General features: G+C 45.2%; 1 protein-coding gene across 1 annotated transcript; it reads left to right on the top strand.

The window, feature by feature from the left end:
* The first annotated feature begins 202 nt into the window (after positions 1 to 202).
* C15H1orf50 (chromosome 15 C1orf50 homolog) lies at positions 203 to 8300 on the top strand. Its single transcript, XM_025419682.3, has 5 exons — positions 203 to 344; positions 453 to 577; positions 6516 to 6602; positions 7297 to 7428; positions 7777 to 8300. Exons 1-5 carry the CDS (start codon positions 218 to 220, stop codon positions 7972 to 7974), a joined length of 669 nt encoding a protein of 222 aa, XP_025275467.3. The 5' UTR covers positions 203 to 217; the 3' UTR covers positions 7975 to 8300.
* Positions 8301 to 9722: the final 1422 nt, after the last annotated feature.

Genomic DNA, 9722 nt, shown 5'->3' with positions numbered 1-9722 from the left:
GCCCCGCCCCCGGCCCCGCCCCGGCCCCGCCCCCGGCCGGAGAAGCCCCGCCCCCAGGCCCCGCCGCGCATGCCCAGGGAGCTGGCACCGCCTTTCTGACTCCCGGCAGGGCTGGACCGCCGTGCCCCAGCCGTGGCCCCGCCTCTGGGCGGGGCTTCCCGCGGTGTTGTCCAATGGCCGGGGAAGGCGGAAGCCCCGCCCACGGGCCTCTGTGCGCATGCTCTTCCGCCGGGCGGCGCGAGGGTGCGGGGAGGTCTCGGGTGTGATGGCGAGCGCTGCCGAGCTGGGCCCGGCTGAGGAGGCCCCGGCCAACGGAGGGGTCCGGCCGGCCACGGGGCGGGGAGGTAGGCAGTGCGGGAGGCAGGCCGGGAGAGAAGCCCTCGCGGAGCCGCTCGTCCCCGGGGCTGCGCGGGACGCCGAGGGCGGTGCTCACGGGCTGTGTTCCTGCGCAGGTGCGGCGGCGGCCCTGGTGGAGCGCAGCTCGAGCCCCGGCGGCCTGGCCCTGCTGAGCCCCTACCACACCCGCCGGGCGGGGGACCCCCTAGACCTCGTGGCGCTCGCACAGCAGGTGCAGAAGGTGAGGTGCGGCCGCGCAGCCGGCTCGGCCGCCTTTGGCCTGCGTCCTACGACGGGGACCTCACAGCCTGGGGTCGCACTTGTTTATTCATTAATTAATTTATTTATTTATTCTTAAAAGATTTTATTTGTCTATTCATGAGACACAGAGAGAGGCAGAGGCACATGCAGAGGGACAAGCAGACCGCCCCCCCCCCCCCCGCCCGCGCTAAGCAGGGAGCCCAGTGCTGGTTTCCATCCCAGGACCCTGGGATCATGACCCGAGCCGCCCGGACCGCCGGTTTTGTCTCTATTTTACAACACGGGGAAGCTGGTTGTCGTTTGGAGTTGGTGGCCTGACCCCAACTCTGATCTTCTGAGACCGAAGGCTCCTTCAGCTGCAGCATGAGTGCCTATAATCTGGTGGAAAGTTCTGCACAGCACTTTGGATATTCAGTATTTCATTTGGGCCCCAGGACAGCCCCACAAGGTAGGCAGGACAGAAGTTACTCTTCCCATTTGAGGCATGAAGAGAAGTTCCTATGGAAGTTCTGTGGATCGCGCTATCGTTGCAGGTTTTGCAGGGATGCGTAGTTCACTTACTTTAAACTGCTTCCTCTGAGATCTTTATCTGTGACCCGAACACTTTGAGAACTAAACATCTAGAAGGACAAGGGCTCTTAAATTTTGTTCTGTGTTGTTATTCACTGGACACAACATTCCCAAGGCCAGCGCTTAGATATTCATTGCTAAAAGTAAAAAAAGGAGATACGAAATAACAGAAAAAACACTGGAAGTTTGGACACATGCATGTTAATCCCACTTTTGACTTTTTTTTTTTTTAAGATTTTATTTATTTATTCATGAGAGAGACACAGAGAGAGAGAGAGAGAGGCAGAGACACAGGCAGAGGGAGAAGCAGGCTCCATGCAGGGAGCCCGATGCGGGACTCGATCCTGGGTCTTCAGGATCATGCCCCGGGCCGAAGGCCGCGCTAAACCACTGAGCCACCCGGGCTGACTTTTTTTTTTTTTTTTAAAGTAGGCTCCACACCCACTGTGGTGCCCGGTGGAGCTTGAACTCCCCACCGTGAGATCAAGACTTGAACTGAGATCAAGAATCTTTGACTTAATCAACTGAGCAACCCAGTCCTCCCACCCTCACCCACTCTCCATACTAACTTACATTTAACTTGAAGCAAATTATTTTTCTTTGGACTTCAGCTCCTTTTTAAAGATTTATGTATTTGAGGAGGGGGAGAGGGAGAGGGAGAGAATCTTCAGGCAGACTCTCTGCTGAGCAATAAGCTGTTTTGGGGCTCAGTCTCAGGACCCCAAGGTCATGACCTGAGCCAAAATCTACGAGTCTCACGCTTAACTTAGTTGAGCCACCCAGGTGCCCCTGGACTTCAGCTTCTTTATCTGTAAAATGCAGAGTTTCAACTAGGAAAGCTCGTAGATCTAAAGCTATGAAAACCGAATTCCATCTATATTTATCAAGACTTCCAGTTGTAGAACCCTCTTCACTGTGTAGCTGTAGGGCCCTACTGCTTTAATGCTTCCAATATCCCTTCACCCTGTATGCACTGTCACATTTGGCCTTGCCTAAATTCAAAGGTCTGTATTTTGCTCAAAATTATTTAATAATTAATGTGTTCAAATTCCCTCACACATACATCTCCGTATTTCAGGATTTTTTGTTTCTTAAGATTTATTTTAGAGAACGAGTGAGCATGCACAAGTGGGAGGGCCAGAGGGAGAAGGAGACAGAGAATCTCAGACTCCACATTGAGCATGGAGCCTGATGCAGGTCTCAGCCTCATGACCCTGAGATCACAACATGAGCTGAAACCAAGAGTTGGGTGCTTAACTGACTGCCAGCCAGGCATTCCCTGGCTGGGAATTTTTTTTTTTTTTTAATTAAGAAGTATTCGAATGCCTAGGAAGTTGCCTTTGATTCAAACTTTGTGACTTCTCTTTTCTAGAGAGGTGGGGAGCAAAGTATAACTTTCACGGATTAGGAGACTATCATGTCTCTTTAACTGGATCACTTATTGGGAGGGAGGCAACCAGGTCCAAAGCTTAGGCAAACATTCTCATGGGTTACTGAGTGTCCGTCATCTTTATTACGGTAGCCTGAAACAAAGAAAGATGGAACACCGTTTTTGCCCTTCATTGTATAATCTAGTGAAATATAGAGGGTGCATCATTGTGCTCCCTCCTTTTCTCCAATATTGTCTGTCACTATTGAGCAGCTGCCATAAAACACTAGAGACAAACAGATCGAATCAAGCGTATTTACTGTCTGTGTCCTGACATGTATTTTCTAGCAGGACCAACTGCTTATCAGCGTGCCTATCGGCCATTTCCGTGTTAATGTGTGTACAGAAAGCTCAAGAGGTCTGGTGTTAAGGCGTGAAATTTGGAATCAGACTGATCTATGTTCAGATCTTCAAATGCCGTTTATTAGCTGTGAACCCTTGGAGAGGTTGGCTTCACCTCTCCGAGTATAATTCCTAACATGAGCCTGAAGTTACCATCTCCAACTACATAAGGTGTAATAAAAACCAAATGAGATCATATATGTGAAGGGCCTCAGCGTGATTGGGGCTGGAGCTTGTGTTTAGTCATTATAAATCCTCTTCTCCTCATTTCTGTTTGAATTAGTCTCTTTTGTTTACAAGGAAGAGATTTGCTGCTACCAAGTTAAGAAAAAGACTAACAATGAGGCCACTTTCTAACCTAGAACTGCCTTAGCTCTAGAAACCACCGACTCATTCCTTGGCCACAAGGTCCCTCATTGTCTTTGGAACAAAGTGCAGTACTTTCGCTATGGGCCATAAGGCCTTGCATGACCTGGTCCCTGGCCCTTTCCTTTTTCAGACCCAAGTCAATTGTCATCCTCTGTAAGGCCTTGCCTGTGGAAGGCCATACCCCACCCCATCCAAATGACGTACTATTACATTGAATTTGCCTCTAGGCTACGCATGTGTTCCAATCCCTGCAGTCCTCATCACTCCCTGTTATTAAACCAGTTACTTCACTCACTTCTTACCTTTGATCTGCTTCTACCTCATTAATTATGGTTATTTGTTTCATGGTAGCACATCATTATTCTGAGTCCATATAATACTGGCTCTAATTGTCTTTCTGGTTGGTGTCTGTATTACTCACCAGAGCTATGCTGTACATTACAGTAGCCTCTAGCCACATATGGTTCTTGAGCACCTGGAATGTATGTATGTATGGTTAGTGCAGCTGAGAAACTGAATTTTACATTTTATTTAATTTTAACTAATTTATATTTTAAAAGCTGCTAATCGATTGAATCATCGAACACTTTTAAGTATACTTGGAACAAGCAAAGTACAGCTCTTTCAACTGTAAATTTATGAAGTCCAAATAGAGATTGAGTATTTCCAATCAAAATTTGGCATCCCAATTGATAGTATGTAAGTATAAAAATTATACTTAATATGAAATGTAAAATATCTCATTAAAATTTGTTTTATAGTGATTATATGTTCGAATGATGGTGTTTTTTGACATACTGGGTTAAATAAAATATATCATTAGAATTAACTTTACTTATTTCTACTTTTAACTCAACTGCTAGAAAATTAAGAATTACATATGTTACTTGATTCATATTCTTTTTTTTTTTCCCCAAGGAAGCCCAACATTTTATTTTTATTTTTATTTTTAAGATTTTATTTATTCATGAAAGACAGAGAGAGGCAGAGACATAGAAGGAGAAGCAGGCTCCCCTTGGGGAGCCTTGTGTAGAACCTGATCCCAGGAACCCAGGATCAAGACCTGAGCCAAAGGCAGACACTCAACCACTGAGTCACTCAGGCGTCTCTAAACCTCAAGAAGTCTTTTTTTTTTAATAATAAATTTATTTTTTATTGGTGTTCAATTTACCAACATACAGAATAACACCCAGTGCTCATCCCGTCAAGTGTCCCCCTCAGTGCCCGTCACCCAGTAACCCCCACCCCCCGCCCTCCTCCCCTTCCACCACCCCTAGTTCGTTTCCCAGAGTTAGGAGTCTTTATGTTCTGTCTCCCTTTCTGATATTTCCCACACATTTCTTCTCCCTTCCCTTATATTCCCTTTCACTATTATTTATATTCCCCAAATGAATGAGAACATATAATGTTTGTCCTTCTCCGACTGACTTAATTCACTCAGCATAATACCCTCCAGTTCCATCCACATTGAAGCAGATGGTGCGTATTTGTCGTTTCTAATGGCTGAGGAATATTCCATTGTATACATAAACCACATCTTCCGTATCCATTCATCTTTCGATGGACACCGAGGCTCCTTCCACAGTTTGGCTCTTGTGGACATTGCTGCTAGAAACATCGGGGTGCAGGTGTCCCGGCATTTCATTGCATCTGACTTGATTCATATTGTAAAGGCATGTGTATTAAGCTGTAATCTTGCAGAGGTAGGGACCTCTTTCTCATATTTGCCAGTGCATCCGGGGTCTGGCATGGTGTCTGACACACCATGGTTGTTCAATCTCTGTTTGTGGAACAGATAAATCATTGACCCCGTCTACTCAGTTGTTGATGTTCTTGTGTGATGCTGCCTTATACCTTGCGCTTCCTTAACTAACCAGAAAACTCTCTTAATATTTCTTTTTTTTTTTTTAAGATTTTATTTATTCATGAGATACACAGAGGCAGAGACACAGGCAGAGGGAGAAGCAGGCTCCATGCAGGGAGCCCGATGCGGGACTTGATCCCGGGACTCCAGGACCACACCCTGGGCCAAAGGCAGGCGCTAAACTGCTGAGCCACCCAGGGATCCCCCTCTCTTAATATTTCTTAGTTCAAATTTAACATCCTCATTTCTTCTCCTTAGTTGTATATCACTGGGCATTAATTGGCTTTTCCTGAAAGTAAACAAGTAGTCTTTGACAGATTTCTGATGCCTGAGTGATAATCCTTCCCAGTACATGATATTGGTCACACCAGTCTCTGGCTTTGAAAATTATTGGATTTATTTTATTAAGCAATTTCCGTTGCCTTCAGTTGCATTTCCTAGGGCATGAGAAGCAGTCTTGTGTGTACATTACAACTTTGTTTCAGGTCTACATCCTAGTCTTTAAAAATACATTTGAAGGTAACAATTAGGAATGCAAGTATAAGTTAAAATGTAACTTTTTGATGTTAATAATTCAGACAAAGTAATGGTCAGATTAATAGGTAGTTTCTGTGTATAGCTAGATTCCTACATAACAGGTGATAAAAGCCAAATCACAAATGTCTTTGGATTTTTATTGTAAGACCCTTCCCCGATTTCAGAAAATATTTATTTATTTATCTTAAAAGATTTATTTATTTATTCATGAGAGATACACAGAGACAGGCAGAGACGTAGGCAGAGGGAGAAGCAGGTTTCCTGCAGGGAGCCCAATGTGGGACTCCATCCCGGATCCCAGGATCATGCCCTGAGCCGAAGGCAGACGCTCAACCACTGAGCCACCCACAGCGTCCCTGATTTCAGAACTATTTAAACAGAAAACAAATGGAGACCGGAGGAATGAGTGGGTTTACTCAGGCAAAGAGTAAGGGGGAGAACACATCATATCAAGGAGAGCACATATTCAGTGTATTTGGTAGCCTGTGAGAGCAGGGCATGTTGGGGACTGCAGAGGCTCAGTGTGACTAGAATATAGAGTGAAAAGGATAGAAGGCTTGGGACGTAGAAAAGAAGGAGGAGGACTTAGCTCCGTGGTGTGGGGCATGTCAGGCTTCTCATAAGCAGTGCTATTTGGGCTGGGTGGGGAATGAGGGAGATGGGTGGGAGCTCATGGGGGAATGGTGAGGACAAGAATATTTTAGGCATCAGCAAAGAGGTTGAGATAACTTCTCACGCTGGGATCTGAGAAGAACATCGTAGAAGTCTGTCCTTTTTCCACCCACCCTTTGGTTTTGTCTCCTTTAGGCTGACGAATTCATCCGAGCGAATGCCACCAACAAACTGATGGTCATAGCTGAGCAAATCCAACATTTACAAGAACAAGCTAGGAAGGTAAGTAACAGCTTTTAGGCAGGCATTCGTTTTCTTCATTTTATTCACAGGATTGACTGATCTTGCTTCTCATTTAACTTACCTGTCTTCAGTAGAACCTCCTAGAAATATAGAAGTGTTGAGTGAAATAGAAGAGGCCCAAGAGGTTAGGAGTAAAATCAGCTTTTTCACTGGGAGACCATTTCAGTGAAGTAAGGCATTTTGAGGGGAACATAGTTTCTCAGTTATGAAAGAAGTGTACTTAGTACAGAAAAATAGGAAAGAAACTTAAAAGCAATTCAAAGCTAGTGATGTTCAACATTTTGAAATATAATTCTTTGAAGGGCATTTGTACGGCTTAGTAGCATAGTCCAACTTTGGTCTCTTCAGAATCATCTGGAACCTACTTCTAAGTCTATGGGAAAGCAGTTCTTTTTTTTTTTTTTTTTTTTTTTTAAGATTTTATTTATTTATTCATGAGAGACACAGAGAGAGGCAGAGACACAGGCAGAGGGAGAAGCAGGCTCCCTTTAGGGAGCCCGATGTGGGACTCCATCCCGGATCCCGGGATCACGACCTGCTCAATCGCGGAGCCACCCAGGCATCCTGGGAAAGCAGTTCCTAAGCTTTAAGTAGTTTCCAGTGAGGGGTAATCACAGGATGTGAGTGCCTGTTACATCCGATACTTAATTTTTCACATCTCCCTGGTTCTTAGGTATTGGAAGATGCTCACAGGGATGCTGACTTGCACCATGTAGCTTGTAATATAGTAAAAAAACCTGGCAACATTTACTACCTTTATAAACGGGAGAGTGGTCAACAGTATTTTTCTATTATTTCTCCAAAGGTAAGAACATTTATTTTTGCACAAAAATCTACTCTAGTCTTTGAGAAATTCTTGGCTGTATGTGTGTGAAAATGTAGGCCTAAGGGTTTAGTAAATGTTCTCTAGAAAATTGGAGGTGTTGTGAGCCCAGGCATGATTCTTAAAAAAATATACATGAAAAATACACGTAAATTATTTCACAGTCATTATCTCTGTTAAGGGAGGTGTCTGATGTGTGAGGCAATGAAGATGATTCTGACTGGTCTGAAGTGGAAAACCAAAAAAGAAATTTGTAGTGTAAAGTGAGGAAATAAGCCCAATTTCTTTACCTTCTCCCCCAATGAGAACTGTCTCCTTTGCCTTCTCCAGGAATGGGGTACAAGTTGTCCACATGACTTCCTTGGTGCCTACAAGCTACAACATGACTTGTCTTGGACTCCATATGAGGACATTGAGAAGCATGATGCTAAAATCAACATAGTGGACAAGTTGCTAAGCCAGCCAGCGGCCCTGCCTCCAAGCACTGAACCCACTTTCCAGGGACTGACTCAGGAGAGTGGACTCTGATAAACAGCTCACATGACAAGGACCTGTCACCTCTTTGTTGGCCTCTTTCTCTGCCTTGATGGGAGGTGGCCTGAGAATTGAGGTGTTGTGGGTGAATCATGAACTTCTTGAAAAGAGACCTTGGGTCTCAGTGGGTTAAGCGTCTGCCTTTGGTGCGTACTCTCTCTCTCTGTCTCTGTCTCTCTCTCTCTCTCTGCCTCTCTCTCCCTGCCCTTCTCCCTTCCTCTCTCTCTCCCTCCCCCTCCTCTCTCTCTCCCTCCATCCCTCCCCCTCTCTCCTCTCTCTCTCTATCTTTCTCTCTCAAATAAAGTCTTAAAAACAAAGAAGAGATGTTGTGTGAATATAATGCTGCTGTTCTTACTTTTAGTTAGGATGGTAGTGAATCATATCAGTCTCGGGATCCTCTCTGGGTCACAGGTACCCAGTCAGTCACTTTCAGAGTATTGGCCACTTTCCTTTTCCTTTATATCCATCTGTTCTCCCACAAGTCAGATCATTAGGGAAAGAAGAGTTTCTTTCCATGTAAAGGTTGATGAGGCATTTTCCAGAGAGGACTGTTTTTCATCTTACTGTACCCGGCAATGTTTGAGATTGGGTTGAGGTTGAACATAGTGGGTTAAAAAGAGGCAAACCGTGAGAGGGGCCCTTAACTGTAGAGAACAAACTGAGGGTCGCTGGAGGAGAGGTGGGTAGGAGATGGGCCAGAAGGGTGACGGGGATTAAGGACCGCACCTGTTGCGATGAGCACTGGCTGTTGTATGTAAGTGATAAATCACTAAATTCTACTTTGTTTTTAAACATATATATATTTTTAAGATTTTTATTTATTTACTCCTGAGAAACGCAGAGAGAGAGAGAAGCAGAGACACAGAGGGAGAAGCAGGCTCCATAAGGATTGACATGGGACTCAATCCCGGGACTCCAGGATCACACCCTGGGCCGAAGGCAGATGCTGAACCGCTGAGCCACCTGGGCTGCCCTAAATTCTACTTTTGAAACCAGTATTGCACTATATTTTAACTAAGTAGGATTTAAACTAAAACATAAAAAAAAAAAAAGAAAAGAAAAAAGTTTGGGTTGAGGCTAGTATAGTTTCAGCTTCAGAGGCATCTGGGAATAGGAATGTTGGGTAATGGAGGATGACGAACCACTTGGTTTGGCTGGACTAGGATTGTGCAATTAGGGTATTTTGCACTTTGGGTGAGGTTTGGCCTGCCTCTTGCTCCTTCTGCCTCGCTTGAGTGACTGGAGAATCTGAGGCAGCAGCAGTAGGCAGGTTTGGGGAAGGTCGACCTGTGAACTTAGAGGATTCTAGACTTGGAAGAGCTGTGAGAGGCTGCCACTGCCCACTGCCTGAGTCTACTCTCACTGCACCGAGGACGAGAGCCACAGGTTGGCCATCTGCAGCAGGCCAGATCCATCTAAACCGCAGCTTTAAAATCTCGTGGGAGAGAGAATAGTGGGTGAGAAACAAGAACAACAGTCAACCTGTTGACTCAGTTAACTCAGATTAAAACTCTTTGACCTGAATTATTCAAGAATTTAGCAGCTGAGTTACTCTCGTTCTAGACTGGACTCTTGTGGGACTCTACCTCACTTTGTTTGTTTAGTGGAATTACCTAAATTTACAGCATATTCAGTGTGGCTGGACTTCCTCCAGGCCGTGTAATGTATCATGATAAGCCGGAAGAGGAGAGAGGTGTACTGGAAACGGCAGTTGCCCAAGTTCCCGCCTGGGTGTGGATGTC

This window comes from Canis lupus, chromosome 15, assembly GCF_003254725.2.
Source record: "Canis lupus dingo isolate Sandy chromosome 15, ASM325472v2, whole genome shotgun sequence".
In the NCBI taxonomy this organism is placed as follows: domain Eukaryota; kingdom Metazoa; phylum Chordata; class Mammalia; order Carnivora; family Canidae; genus Canis; species Canis lupus.
Note: the sequence above shows the minus strand (reverse complement) of the source record. Positions and strands in the feature narration are given on the sequence as shown.

Bases quoted from the DNA above. Each gene is read 5' to 3' on its own strand.
- C15H1orf50 (XM_025419682.3), top strand. From the start codon at position 218: ATGCTCTTCCGCCGGGCGGCGCGAGGGTGCGGGGAGGTCTCGGGTGTG. The intron at 578-6,515 runs GTGAGGTGCGGC...TGTCTCCTTTAG, and splicing joins TCGCACAGCAGGTGCAGAAG to GCTGACGAATTCATCCGAGC. The intron at 6,603-7,296 runs GTAAGTAACAGC...CCTGGTTCTTAG, and splicing joins TACAAGAACAAGCTAGGAAG to GTATTGGAAGATGCTCACAG.